General features: G+C 27.2%; 1 protein-coding gene across 1 annotated transcript; it reads left to right on the top strand.

Moving 5' to 3' along the window:
* LOC120092845 (protein IQ-DOMAIN 13-like) lies at positions 1-6469 on the top strand. The gene is made up of 6 exons (XM_039051073.2): positions 1-420; positions 1888-1985; positions 3115-3480; positions 3572-3805; positions 4562-4693; positions 5562-6469. Exons 2-6 carry the CDS (start codon positions 1911-1913, stop codon positions 6267-6269), a joined length of 1515 nt encoding a protein of 504 aa, XP_038907001.1. The 5' UTR covers positions 1-420; positions 1888-1910; the 3' UTR covers positions 6270-6469.
* The last annotated feature ends 9556 nt before the right edge of the window (positions 6470-16025 follow it).

Below are 16025 nucleotides of genomic sequence, written 5' to 3'. Positions count from 1 at the left end.
GTGTTATCAATTATTCTTACCATTGAAGTAAAGTTAGTTGGAGTTGGGTTTCTCATTGAGTGAGAAAATGGCCAACTCCCTTCTTTCTAATCATTTAACCAAAATAAAAGAGAGAAGAAAAAAAAAAAACTTATAAATCCCTTAAAAGGTGAAAGGTGGCTAGAAAAATAAGCCCAAATATCATATATATATATATATATATATATATACAAATTAAAAGGCAGATCTAAAGTTGTTTTCTTTAAAAGAGAGAGAGACATATTTGAACAAAATTTTGTTTTGAAAAAAATATGAAATTGAGAGACAAAGATGAGAGAGATTGAGGAATTGTTCTTCTTCAATTCTCTATTTTTTGGCTCTCTTTAATTTCTCTCTTCTTCCCTTTTTTCTTTCTTGTTGCTGCCCAAGCTTTATAATGAGGTATTGTTCATTCATTGTGCTTCTTCTCTTTTCATTTTCTAATAATTTTAAAGACAATATTAGAAATATCATATTCTTTTTTATATGCATAATTTTCTAACCTTCTTAATATGTCTTAGATTTTTACAAAATTATTTTGCCATGGATGTTACAAGGTATTTTAATTTTTTTTTTTGGGTTTTTTTTAATGTGTTTAACATGTTTCACTGAAACTACTCAATTATGGCTCAAATGTATAATTCTTTGGTTAATTTAATTACAAAATTTGATTCTAGGGTTTTAAAAGTTATAAATTTAATCTATATTGTTTAATAGTTTTCAAAATAGATCCTATTGTAGAGATTATATTCATGGGAGTTTTATCAAATTAGAACTAAATTCTAACTAAATTGAAATTTTCATTTTAAATTGAAATTTTTAAATTATAATATTCATTTATGTTTTTTTAAGGGAAGATGAAGGAAGAGGTCATGATTTTGTTCCTAACTTTTCCCCCCTTCTTTATGCTCTTATAAAAAAATTTCTTTTCTTTGATTTTGTGGATAAAGATGGGGGAAAGAGAAAGCTTGAAAGTTGAAATTACTATTTACAATTTTTATGATGATTTGAAATTAAGAATTTCTTTTTATAAATTAAATTTTAAACTCTTTATAGAATGTAAAATTATTGGAAGATATTAGAATTATATGCCTGAAAGCTGAAATTACTATTCACAATTTTTATTATAACTTTGAAATGAAGATATCCTACCAAACAAACCATCACTAAAAAAAACATTTTGAGAGTAAAAAAAAAAAATGCCTACCAACTATTTCTGATTAAAAAAAATTACCAAAAGAAAGAAAGTAATTAAAAAAAAAAATCCCAAATACATACATTAGTGAAATAAATTTGATTGTGCATAATTCTCTTTATTTTCGCCTTTTTAAAACATCTAAGTTCTTATCTAATAAAAATATGAAAAGAAATTTAGTCTCTGAATTTCAATATACCGAAATTTTAAGAATATGTTTAAAAACTTTATGAGTAATTTTCGATTAATATTTTAAAATTTAACTTGACGTCTTAAATTAAAAATGATAATTGCAAAATTATTTTTTTCTCTCTCCTCCACCCTCCTCTCTTCTTTTTTAATTATTATTAATTTAAAATTTAAAATTTTAAAAATTACTTACAAACCTTTTAAAACCTATTTTTAAATGACTAAACAATAAAATTTTGAAACATTAAGATGAAACGCATTTCAAACTGAAAATCTAAGTAAACTAAAAAAACAAGTAATTTAATGGCATTTTCGAATGAAGTATTTAATAGTGTACTTCCCTTATAAATTTCTTGGAGTTTTTGTTATCAAAATGTTGAAATAATTAAAATCAAAGTTTTGTTTTTTGTTTTTTTGTTTTTTGTTTTTTTGTTTTTTCGTTTTTGTTTTTGTTTTTTTTTTTATTGTTGACATTTCTATTGTAGGGATAAAAAGTGATGCTAGGTCCATGGGTAAAAAAGGAAGTTGGATTGCTGCTATAAGGAGAGCTTTTACACCTAACTCCAAGGAAAAGCCAGGAAATGTATGTTAATTATGATTTTTCAGGGATATTTTTGGCAATTTCAATAATTTTTACCCTCTATTTTCATTTTCCTAGATCCCATTTGATAATTATTTCGTTTTTTATTTATATTTTTTTTAAAAAAATAAACATATTCCATCCATATTTCTTAGAATGATTGCGTTTTTTTAAGTACTATGGTTGAATTCTTAGCCCATTTCCAAAAACAAAAATAACTTTCTCAAAATTTAGCTTTATTTTTTAAACTATTAGTTAAAAGTAGATAACAAATGAAGAAATTTAGAGGTGAAAGTAGTGTCCATAGACTTAATTTTAAAAAACAAAAATAAAAAAATAAAATAGTTACCAAACGAGATCTTAATTTTTTTTATGTTTTTTCATCTATGCTAAAATAGTAACACATTTTATAGATACGATGTAGAATAAATGAAGTATGAGGACACCAAATCGTTAGAAGTGGCAATTTATGAGCATGAGAATGCATCTAATTAATTGCAATTTGTACACAAATTTAAGATTCATTTGAATTATAGTCCTACATCTACATGTAAATCTTGGTTTCTTTTGGGGAAAAAATTCAAAACAAGGACAAATTTTATATAATTGAGTTTTGAAATTTTTTAATTAGCTTCATTCCATTTACCTTAAACTCACAAAGACTCAGTATTTGAAATGAAAAATAAAAATAGCAGGTTGAATTTTTTTTTTTTTTTTTTAACCAAAAGAAAATTTTACATACTAGAGTGAGATACATTTAGAGAATATTTGACTCATAAAGTAAAGTCTTGTGATGTTAGTAGAGCTTAAAAGTCACCTGTTAAAATATTTACAGATATAGCACAATATAAAAGAATTTACATATGTAGCAAATTTTAGATTTTACTTTCGAAATCTATCAGTAATAGACCATATCACTAATATTAGGGGTCTATTAGCAGTAGAGTTATCATTGATAGATTTTGCTAGATTTACAATTCTTTTAAGATATTTTTTATACATTTAATTATTATCCTCAAAAGTACTCTACGGTTTAAGACTATAGTTTGCAAGTTCAAATATATCACAAAATATGAGCCAAATATATGAATAGTAACATTATTCTTATGTTGAAAACTCACTTTTTTGGCAGGAATTTGAGAAGAGAAACAAGAAAGAAAAGAACAAAGGAGTTGGAAAATTAAGGCATGGAGAGTCCAATAATTCCTTCATTCCCCTATTTAGGGAGCCAAGTAGTGTTGAGAAGATCTTCTTGGATTTAGAGAGAGAGCAACAGAGAGTTACATTGAGACCAGCTTCTTCCTCACCACCAACACCTCCCTTTGTTACTCCTAGAAATGCTTCTCCAAGAATCTCCTCCGCTCGGCAACCCTCTCCGCCCGTCTCTCCTCCGAGGGTTGCAAATCGCCCTAAAGGCTTTCGCTTTCGGCCCGAACCGACTCTCCGAAATCATCATGCATCAGCAACAAAAATTCAAGCTGCATACAGAGGTTATGTGGTAAGTTTTGTTCTTCAAGTTACCTATATATCATATCATTTGGATCATATCCTCATGAATGCTTTGTTTGATATTAACTATTTTCATATAGGCAAGGAGGAGCTTTAGAGCATTGAAGGGGTTGGTGAGACTTCAAGGAGTGGTGAGAGGGCAAAATGTGAAGAGGCAAACAATGAATGCAATGAAGCAAATGCAGCTGTTGGTTAGGGTTCAGTCTCAAATTCAATCCAGAAGGATTCAAATGCTTGACACTCAGCCTCTCCATCATGGCCCTAACCACAAAGACATTGACACTGCCTTAGCCAAATTGAGCTTCACTCAAGCTGTGAGTTTTCATAATAATTTCTCTCTTCTCACACCATCCATATATATTACAACTTATCCTCCAAAGTTCATTTGTTTCGATTGCTTTTCGTTTATTTCGTTTCATCGCTTCGAGGAACGAATTGAAAAATATCCGACTTTACACATAACCCTAACATCAAATGTTCGCTTAAGCTTTTTAAATTTAGCGATAATTCGATATGGTATTAGAATAAGACATCCATTTTTGTTTTGTTCTAGCTTATCAGTTAATTAATGTAGTGTTTGGATCTCTTAATATGACATTGGAGTAGGAGATCATAAGTTCAAATTAATATTTAAAAGTAACACACATGTATAAGTAAGTGGTAAAGAACACATTTTAAATATCAAATTTACTATAACTTATCAATTTTTGCTTTTGTGCTTAGTGATATTTAAATGCGATAACATAGTAAAAGATATTGAATTCAAATATCTACGATATCAATTTTTTTTTTTAAATTTCATTCAACATCATTCATATTAATTACTCTGGTCAAATTTAAACGTAACTCAATCGATTAAGAAATATAAATTCCCATATCTACATGTCGTTGAATTCAAAGAATGCTCATATTAGATCTTATCTTACTTATGAGAGAGATTGTTAAAAGAAATAAACTTAAAAATTTAAAATTACCCCTTAAATTAAACAAGGTTAAAAAAGAAATAGCATTTCCTTGTTCTTGTAATGTTAAAGCTAACAATGGAACGATGTATATATATGTGTGTGTAGTCTGAGGCAGGTAACCAAGAAGATTGGGATGATAGTTTGCTAACAAGAGAGGAAATTGAAGCAAGATTGCAAAGAAAAGCAGAGGCTATAGTCAAAAGGGAGAGGGCAATGGCTTATGCATATTCCCATCAGGTATTATAAAATAGTTTAGTTCCATTTGATAATACTTTTGTTTTCTAAATCATCTACGGTTTAAATACAAGGATTGTGTTTTATCTTTTACGTTGTGTTTTCACTCTCGAAATATTAGCTAAACGAGTTGTTATAAGATCTGTTTTTAATATAGTATTTTGGTTTTGCTATTTTATCGTAATTTCTCTCTCTTAAAAATCAAAAGACCTGATCATTTGATGATTATTTGATTTTTTTTTTTAAAAAAAAAATTGTATTTGTTTTCTTACCACTTTTTTTACCATAACTTTCATCTTTCCTGAGACACGTTTGATTTCTTAACTAAAATTTCAAACGCAAAACTAGTTTTAAAATTAAAACAATTTTTTTTAGTTTTCAAAACTTTGGCTTAATTTTTGAAACAACTCCTAAAAAGCAGATAACAAAATAAATCAATCAATCGATGAAAGGGGCATGCTTAATTTTAAGCTTGATTTTTAAAAACTAAATGATTATCAAACGATATTAGATTACTTAAAGTGATTTAGAATAAATTAAATTTAATATTTTTAATTAAGAAAATATATTATTTCCAACTTTTTATGAAGTATAAAACCATATCCTTCTACCATGTTTAACTTGATCTTCAACATTTGGTGCTTATCTCTATCCCTCCTAGATTTTTACTTTGTATTGCTTCCTTTGTGATCTTCCCAAATACCTTCCGTACTCAAATAATTATTAATGAAATTTGGGATTGGGATATGACGAATTTGTCAACCTAGTTGAAATATCCTAGCGTATCTACTGATTCACATATTCCATTGTATCTTTCTCTAAAAAAGATAAAACCATATCCTATATGATTGAAGAATAATTTGTATTGTAGTTGTGGAAGGCCAGTCCAAATTCAACTCAAGCAGTAATGACAGATATTAGAAGTGCGGGATTCCCATGGTGGTGGAACTGGTTAGAGCGCCAATTACCTTCATCAAATAATCTCCCTAATTCCGAACCTCAAACTCTCAAGAATTTCCTTCTTGCACCTCAAACTCCACAACAAAACCAAACCCTAAACCCTAATAACAACAAACACCATCTCCACAATAATATTGATCACCATCAACCAACTCTCACACCAAAGTCCACAAAACCGACCATACTCCTTGCCACTGCGACCAAACCATCCCGAACCTCTCCGAATACGTTCCGAACCCCACCGGCAACCTCGAGATCGTTTTCGAAGGCAAGAGGTGATTCGTCACCATTTGATGTGGGAATAAAAGATGATGAAAGCCTTACTAGTTGCCCTCCTTTTACAGTGCCACATTACATGGCTCCCACGGTTTCAGCCAAAGCCAAGCTAAGAGGCTGTTCCACACCTACTCCTATTAGTACTCACTCAAAAACAAGAATTTCCTTCCCTTTCAAATGGAACAAACCCAATTTGTTGTTCTCAAAGGACTCATCAGCAAATAATAACTCTCAAAGGGTTTTGGATAATAATTACAACCAATCTGTGGGCAATTTGAGTGTGGATTCTTCTGTTTCATTGCCTGCTGGGGTTGGAAGAAAGCCATTTAACAGATTTGTGTGATTTTTTATTTCTATTATTAATTGTCACCATTTTTTTCTTCTTTAATTGTTTTTTTCCCCTCTTTTCCCCCCCTCTCTTTCTATTATTGAATGAGTGTAAACTAATAAAAGATGCAATAGATGGGGGATAAAATCATAGTTTGAATGTAATGAGATTTATGTAAAGGTTTTAAAACAAACAATAAGTTTTATTTAGTATTATATTATATTGTTGCCTTCCAATAATTTATAATAATCATTAGAAACAAAGTGCACACAAACTACTTTGTTGCATAAATTCTCGGTTTGCAGGGATGAAAATATTTGTATAATTTGAAAAATAGTGTATCGAGTTGTATAAATCTTTAATGTGCAACTGACACTCAAATGTTCAATCACAAGTTATTGAAGGGATGGTCGTATTTTCTCTTTTCAAATGTTTTATTATTAACTTTATATATTCTGTATTAATTATAACTCCTACCTCAACTTAAATTATTGATTTTCATATTGATTTTAGATTTTTTTATGTGATTTTATTTAACTTTTTAATGTTTTAAACCCCCCAAAAAAAATCTGATTTATATTTTTCTTGGTGCGTTTTTAAACAAGAATCAATTTTTGTTGGGGGAAAAGAAATCAACATTTTTCTCAATGTTACTACTCATAGGCCAATCACTTGATCATATGGCCAACATTTTTCTCGATATTACTTACTTTAACTTGAAGAAGCTTTGGTACTTCAAATATAAAAAACAAAACAAAACGATCATTAAAAAAGATTTAGAATGTTCAAAATAGTATTTGGATGATAGATAACCATCATGGATTGACTTTTCGGTTAATAGGGGATATGATCTTGATAAAGGATTAAGAGACTATGGATTCAATCATGGTGGCCACCACCTACCTAAGATTTAATATCTTACTAGTTTCATTGGCACCTAAATATTATAGAATCCGACAAATTGTCCTATGAAATTAGTCAAAGTGTGAATAAACTGTCCCAATTAAAAATAGATAAAATGGAATACGAAAACAATAAAAAAAATACCAGAAAAAAAAAAGAAGAAAATATGAGGAAATCAAATAAAAATAATTTTTTTAAAAAAAGTATATGATAGAGTAAATTCAAAATTGATGGAACCCGATGATTCAACAAATATAGGGATTCACATTTGGTGAGTAGAGATAAAGTTAGAAAATATTTAAGTATTTTGGATTAAATAAGATAGGAACATCGAATGTATTTACTATAAATATAATCAATTTAATAGACAGTTGAAAATATAATAATATCCAAAATATTAATAAATATAGTATAATATAATTTTTTTTTTTTTTTTTTTTTTTGTAGATATAGCAATATTTAGATAGTCTATCGATGATAAATCATAGCATTGATAGGAATCTATTAATGAAAGACCATATAATTGACCGGCTTTACTATATTTGTAAATTTTTGAAAATATTATTAAACTTGGTATATAGTTTAAGTTTCTCTGGTATATGGGCCGTTATCCATATACATCTTTCACAGTCCCATAAATACTGATCAGACCCAGCCCAACATATTATTAATTTTTTTATATATATATATATAAATTATTGCTTTTTTGTTTTGTTTTGTTTCTTTTTTTTTTCCCCCGACTTATTCTTTTTATTTATGGGCTACTTGCAAAAAGGGAAAAATAAAGGGCCAACAAGAAAAATAATTAAATCTAAACATCCTCACTTGAAAAACAGCTAACTCCACTTTTCTTTTGCAAAATAGCTAAAATCCAAGTTTCAACTTAATATCTAAATCCCACTTTGACGAAAATACCAATAAAAATCCAGTGAGTCACACCATAAAATTTGACAAGTTGAAACACTAATTATAAAATTGACAAATTAAAATACTCTCCCATTTGATAACAACTTTATTTTTTATTTTTATATTTAAAAATTGAGTCTATTTTTTTCTATTTTTTTTACCATGATTTACATCTTTTCTAAGTACAATGGTTCAATTCTTAGTCAAATTTCAAGAACAAAAACAAGTTTTAAAAATTTATTTTTTTAATTTTCAAGATTTGGCTTGTTTGACCATCAATAAAAGGTAGGTAACAAATGAAGAAATTTAGAGATGAAAGTAGCGTCATTAAGTTTAATTTTCAAAAACAAAAAGACAAATGGTTACCAAATGGGGCCTAAAATTACATAGATAAGATACCGAGACTTATTAAATAACCTAGGATTAATATACATTGGAATTACACCAAGATAACTTAAGTTAATTTATATATATTTATATTGAGAATTACAGTCAGATAAGTTAGAAATTACACCTAGACATTATCAACAGATACACGGAAAAGATAGTATTTGCATCCTTGTTTAGTAGCAACAAAGGCCATGAAAAAGAAAAAAATCTTAAACCTATTATCGCAATCAAAGTTCACGTGAAGTACCAATGATGAATGTAGTATAAACCAGTAAATATATGATGCAAACAGTGTATATATACATGTTAACTATTGTATATACATAAATAAAATACCTTGATTTTCTTTCGATCAATCTTCTATAAAATACTTCGTGTACACATAAGAGATCGGTTACTTCACTGATTTCAACTTTTTTGTCCTAACCTTGTTCAATCAAAAGCTTTCAACTTTGAAACTTCACTCTTTTTTACTTTCTTTTCCATAGTTTATTCATTTTCAATAGAAAACGAACTTTCAATTTTTTTTAAGTATTATCTCCATCTTCTTCGCCGTACGATAGATTCGAGGACCTTGAGTAAAACGATTGCGCATTACTCCCTTTTTAGGCACAATTTTTACAATCTCATCAATGGCCACAATGACATATACTCACGATCTATCGACCTCGATAGAAGTCTTTTCACCATACTACAAAGCCTCTATCATTAAATTTAAAAAAGTTGAAGAACAACTCTTCTCGATCCGTTTATTCCAACTCTGATGCCTCAAATTTAATGGCATCTAAATCTTCTTCTTATTACATTACTTATCAAACGAAAATTTATTGTACGAATCAAAATAGCTTATTTTTAGTTTCAAACGGACAATAAATGGATCTAAACTTTACAATTTTCTTCCATCTTCAAACGAAATTAATGGACGTGGAAAAAAAAATGTATGTCTGACGATATTAAAAACGGTAAAATGAAGAAAATGGAGAAAAAAAATCTAGCAATTGAATGTATTTAAACTAACCACTAATCTAGGAGTTTATTTATTTTATTTTTAAGTATTCAATCCAATGCTGCCTTGATTCTTATATATATATATTTATTTATTTAACTCAATGGATTGATAATAATTCTTTTGAAAATTACAAAATCCCCCAATCGGGTATGGAATCTCAATTTACGTTATAATTATAAAGGGTAAAATAGGAACTGCACCTCCTAAAAAGGTGGTTGCTATATATCCAAATAGTATACATAGTTGGTTATTTTTCATTACAACAATTCTTAATTAGCTATAAATCATAAATTACAAAAAATTAATTACAATAAGTAGGCTCGTAACTCACGCATTTGTTGTTTGTAAAAATGATAAAAATAAAGGCAATCCAACATATAAAAAATGTAAATTATCGCAAATGTCCTCATACTAATATACACTTGATACAATTGATATATTTGGTAATGATGCACTTGATTAATATATTTGAGTACTTATTAACCATACACTCGTTTATACTGTTCATAAACTTGTTACACTTGACTTATATATTTAATGATGCACTTGATTGATATACTGTTGATAAATTTGTCAATCATGTACTTGTTGATACTCTACTGATAAACTTAGTAATGATGCTCTCTTTTATGCTTATCAATACACTTGACTGATAAGCTGTTGATATATTTGATAATGCTACACTGGATAAGTTAAAAAAAACTGATATCTCTCTTTCACCAACCAGTACTACTGTCTACACCATTTGCCACAGACCATGCTCCATCTTCTCCTCAACCGCTTACCTTCGTTGACTGTCGTTGTTTCATCGTACGCCCGAAATTGATATTTGTTTCTCTTTCCGTTTTTCTCTATCTTCATATATATTTTTTTCTCTATCTATCGATTATTAAGAACAAATATGAAATAGCAGAAATGTAAATTTGAGCATCTCATCTTCTAAACTATGCGTGATAATAGGATATGATTATGGTCAAGAAAGTGAGGGTGATAAGATGGTGTAAACCTAAGGATGAGCACACGAGCAAAGCTTAAAGCAAAGCCAAATTCCCATAATGATCATCCAAACTCTCCATGATGGCTCATCATCATTCCCATTCATAGTCGAACAAAATGACCAAATTACCCTTTATCTCTCTTGAAAAAATTTGATAAAAAAGAAAAGGGTATCTATTTCTCTCTCTTCCCTAGACAAGAGAAATCATTACCCACCGCAACTCCATCCCCATCCCCTCTCTTGGTTTTTGCCAAACCTAATCATTCAATTTTTCCTTTTCCTTTCTTTTTAAACCTCTTCTCTCTTACCTTAACTTTTCTTTTTCCTCTATTTCTCATCATCACCTTTTTCTTCCCATATTACCCCTACTTTCTTCCCTTTTTTACCTTTCATGTCCCCCACCCTTTTATATATATATATATATATATATACTTTTTTTTTTAACAAGAAAATAATAATTACAATTATACCTTTATATTTTCGATTGAAAAAATAGAATTCTCAAATTTATACCAGTATTAAATTGGACCCTCAAATTTACATAATTCAAAAAATTGCAATAGTTGTATACGTTTTAAGGTTCAATTTTTATCGTTTAGGGATCCATTGTAAGCAGGAGGTCTTATTTTAATATTTGCATAAATTTGAGAACTCAATTTTTATAATTAAAACTTTGAGAATGTAATTGCAATTACCACCATATTTCAGAAGTGATTATTACAATTTTTCCTCTTTTTTTTTTCTAAAATAAAAAAAGCCCATTGAAAAATCACTTAACAAACAGGGTTAAATTTAAAACATGATCACTAAGGCTTATAATTAATTCTAATTTGGTCCCTATAGTTTAAAATTTTCAAAAATTTACTTTTGGATAGGCTTAACTTCAATTTTATTCGTATATAGATTTCAAATGTTGAAATTAGTTCTAATAGTTTGGTTTTTTTTTTTTTTTTTTTTTTTTTTTTTAAAAAATGACCCTTATTGTTTAGTTAAACCTCATTATTCGTTTCTAAACTTATTTAAACCCTCTCAAATGTCAACCCCTTAATACATATAGCTAAAATAGTTAATTCAATGAGACAACCAAAGTTCCTTACTTATGTATTAGAAAATGTGTCATCTATTCAATATATATTAATAATTGAGACAAATTTACAGACTGAATTTTAGCCTAACTTCTAAGGACGACTTTCGTTAAATTTCTAAAATTATAGGAATTAACTCAAACTTATCCATGTACAAATTGAAATTATAATTTCAAACCCAAAAGAATAGCATTTACACTATTTACAACTATATTCATAAAATTATTTTATATTCACTAGCTACCACGTCAATTTACATAAATAATATTGTAAATAATATCATCCCCTTCCTTTCTAATTTTTCCATGTCAACTATCATGTTAATTTTTACTCCTCATTTTCGTGAAGAAAACTCCAAATAAATCTTTTAAACAATTTCAAAATTTAAGATCCCATTTAATAATCATTTATTTTTTCTTTTTTGAAAATTAAATCTATTTTCCTCTACTTTTTACAATGATTTACATTTTTATCGAGTGCAATTATTGAATTCATAACAAAATTCCAAAAACAAAAACAAGTTTTTTAAAAGCTACTTTTTATAGTTTTCAAATTTTGACTTGATTTCTTAAACCATTGGTAAAATGCAGATAACTATGAAAGAAGTTTAGAGGTGAAAGTAATATTTATAGGTTTAATTTTCAAAAATAAAAATAGAAAACCAAATGGTTATCAAATGAGACATAAAAAATTAAATTAATCTTTTTAAAATCTAAAAAACATACCTAACTTAAAACCTATTTAAAAATTCGAGGATATTTGGTATAATTTAACCTTACATTTTGTATTTTTTTTTCTTAGGTGAGAGAGATTGTGAGATTGGAAAACGTTAAACCCAAAGAAAATAATTAGAAAAAAAGAAAAAAAAAAGTAGTACAACCTTTCATAAATGTGTTTTGATCTTTTTGAAATTGTACTTTATTTAGTTTTCAAAATTTTTGTTGTGAGTTTATAGTTTAATATTTGAAAACAAATCCGAGACAAAATTATTAAGAAAAACATTAAATAATAAAAGCTAAAATCAAAATTTGTACCCAAAAAATATTATTGAGAGTATTATGATTTGCTATTATTATTTATTTATTTTGCCATGTCTTTAAGTAGAGGTTTGTTGCATGATTATTTACCCAGCAACTGTAAGGTGGGATTGCTTCAAAAATATAAAAATAAATAATAACTTTTTTAAGGGTTTATGGGGGAAAGACAAATTTGAATAGGGGTTGATAGTTAAATTCTAACCGTTTATTAGGTAAGGGAAAATCGGTAGCTACGGAGCACATACTTGCAAGTTGAGGAGAAATGTGTAAAATTAAATAAGGGACAATTGTAAATATAGACATTAGACTCAAAGTATTAACAGATATAATATAATATAAAAAAAATTTGCAAATATGATCAAATTTAAACCATCTATCGGTGATAGACCATATTATCGCTGATATGAACAATAGAAGTCTATCGACTTGTCTATATTTACAATTTTTTTAAATGATGTTATATACTTGGTTATTATTCCTAAAAATGCTACCAATTTAATTACCCATTAAATAAATATTCAAGGCTTTACTTATTTTCAATGCTCAAGTAAGTTTCAACCTTTCTTTTTTAATTATTAAATAAAAATATACCAAATATTATTTTTATTGGATAGAGATATGAACGTAAGTCTTAGATAAGTTAGAAGTTGGGAAAATTTGTAAGGTTAAGATTCGACGATGATCATTTAGACTCCATTTGATAATAATTTAAGTTTTTTGTTTGTTGTTTTTAAAAATTAAGTTTATAGATACTACTTTCACCTCCAAATTTATTTCTTTGTTATCTACTTACCAATTATTGCTTTGTTATCGGCTTTTTAGCAATGATTTAAAAAAATCAATCAAATTTTGAAAATTAATTAAAAAAGTTATTTTTGTTTTTAGAACTTGGTAAAAATTATTGTAAGAAAATAGGAGGAAATAGACCTAATTTTCACAAACAAAAAATGAAATGGTTACCAAACAGAGCCTTAGGTAGCATTTGGTAACCATTTAATTTTTTGTTTTTATTTTTGAAAATTAAGCTTATTTTATCCATATTTTTACAATGATATTCATGTTTCTTAAGTACAATGGTTAAATTCTTAGCCAAATTCTAAAAATGAAAACAACTTTTTGAAAGTTATTTTTTTTAGTTCTTAAATTTTGACTTGGTTTTTTAAACCATTGGTGAAAAGTAGATAACAAAAGAAGAACTTTGGAGGTAAAAGTAGTGTCAATAGTAGGGTTGACAAAAATCCCGCGGAGTCGGATTCCTACGGGAAATCCCTAATTTTATTGGGGATGGGGTCAAACAGGGAATTCTAGGTCCCCGTCCCGATTAAATTTTTTATATATATATATTTATATAAATTACAAATATTTATATATTTGTATATAATTATATATGTATACATATGTGTGTGTATATATATATACACAAATAAATAAATAAATAAATATATATATATATATATATATCTTCATACATATATAAGCCAATCCTAGTGAATATGCTTAATTTTAAAAAATAAATATATAAAACAAAATGGTTATCAAAGGGGTCTTAATTTTTTGTTTTTAGTTTTTGAAAATTAACTCTATAGTCACTCATTTCACTTCTAAATTTCTTTTTTATCTACTTTTACCAATGTTTTTAATAACCATGCCCAATTTTGAAAAAAAAAAGTATGTTTGAAAGCTTGTTTTTTTATATGGAATTTGGCTAAAAATACAATTTTTATATTAAAAAAGATGCAAACAATTGTAAAAAATGGAAAGAAATAAGCTTAGTTTTTTTTTTTAAAAAAAAAATAATAAAAAAATGATTATGAAACAGGACATAAATTAGTCCTTTAAGTTGAGTCCAAAAGTGAAAGCTATGAAAATTTAAGTCTAAAATGCATATAATTTTTTAAAATATGAAGAAAACTAATTTAGTCTTAATTTTAATATTATAATATTTGTAGCTACGAAGCACAGACACAGATACAACTACACGATACGGATATGATCGGATACGACGATTCGTCAATTTCTAAAAAACTAAGATACGGATACATCTAACGATGTGTAATTTTTTTAATATATATATTTCTAAAAAACGAGGATATTGATACGTTGAAAATACATTTTCTTTTTCTTTTTCTTTAAAAAAATCTAGCATATAGATAAATTTAGCATACAAGTTAATAACAATAGCACAAAATAGAATACAAACACTGAAATACAATACAAGAAAAGCAATATCTAAAATGCTGAAGTATAATAGTTGATAAAATGCAATAGAAAAGTGACTCATATTGCAAAGAAGAAGAAGAAGAAGATTAGAGGGAGAAGTATGAAGATAAACGAAGAACTTATTGTTGAAGATATCCAAATGGTTTATATTTTGGTGGACTCTGTAGAGACTCAAATGTGAAGATGGAGATTAGATGATTCTAGTATAGAATTTGGTCCGTTATTTATTTATTTATTTTTCTTTTAGTTTTGGACTCGAGTAGTGAGCTTTTAAATAGGTTGTCTAATTTTAGATTGGGACATATTAGATGAGTTACTTGTCTTTTTTCTTTAAAAAAAAGGTATGCATAGAAATAGATACGTCAAATCATGTGTTAGATACGTATCTGAAAAGTGTCTAGAAGTATAGATACGTCAAATCGTGTGTATCTGGAAGTATCAATATCCGATACGTGTCTGATACTGATTTTTGCCTCACATGAAATATCTGTGCTTCATAGATTTGTAGAGTCATATGGTTAAAATGTTTAGGAGACAGTTATTGAGGATAAAAAAAAAAAAAAAAACAAATTTTTCTTAAAAAAAACAATGTGAATCCGTTGGGTTTAGATTAATTAATTTGTAAGATATGTAAATGGTTTTTATCATTTTTTCCCCTTTCTCTTTCTGCGTTCATTCTTTATTCTTCTTTAATTTGCTCTAATAATACAGAAAAATTAAAATAATATTGTAGTTTTAAAAATAATTTATAAAAATATTGTAGTTTTGAAACTATTTACAACATTATGTGTATTTTTTTTTAATATGTCGAGTGTTGAAAATTCGACCAAGTCGACCAATCTTGGTCGAATTTTCAACATTCGACTTTCACATCTTTTTTTTTTTTTTTTTTTTTTTAATTTTTAATTTTATAAATATGATTTTTTTTTATTTTTTTGAATATGTCTAGTGTTGAAAATTCGACCTACCTAGGTCGAATTTTCAACATTCGACCTTTACCTTTTTTTTTTTTTTTAATCTTTCATTTTATAAAAACAATTTCTAAATTTTTTTTATTATTTTATTATTTTATTTAACTTAACCCTAAAAAGAACAAATTAAAAAAACAATATCTCGTAAAAATAAAAAAGTGTAAATTAAAATATCTCATTTATATAAAAATAATTACAAAAATCAATGTGTCCCACAAAGTGGACGTCGTCGATTTTGAGCTAGTTGTCATCG

The sequence above is a fragment of the Benincasa hispida genome, chromosome 12 (genome assembly GCF_027475165.1).
Source record: "Benincasa hispida cultivar pf3 chromosome 12, pf3_genome.v1.1, whole genome shotgun sequence".
Taxonomy (NCBI): domain Eukaryota; kingdom Viridiplantae; phylum Streptophyta; class Magnoliopsida; order Cucurbitales; family Cucurbitaceae; genus Benincasa; species Benincasa hispida.
This window is presented reverse-complemented; position numbering and strand designations above follow the sequence as displayed.

Bases quoted from the DNA above. Each gene is read 5' to 3' on its own strand.
- LOC120092845 (XM_039051073.2), top strand. From the start codon at position 1,911: ATGGGTAAAAAAGGAAGTTGGATTGCTGCTATAAGGAGAGCTTTTACA. The intron at 3,481-3,571 runs GTAAGTTTTGTT...ATTTTCATATAG, and splicing joins CTGCATACAGAGGTTATGTG to GCAAGGAGGAGCTTTAGAGC. The intron at 4,694-5,561 runs GTATTATAAAAT...TTTGTATTGTAG, and splicing joins CTTATGCATATTCCCATCAG to TTGTGGAAGGCCAGTCCAAA.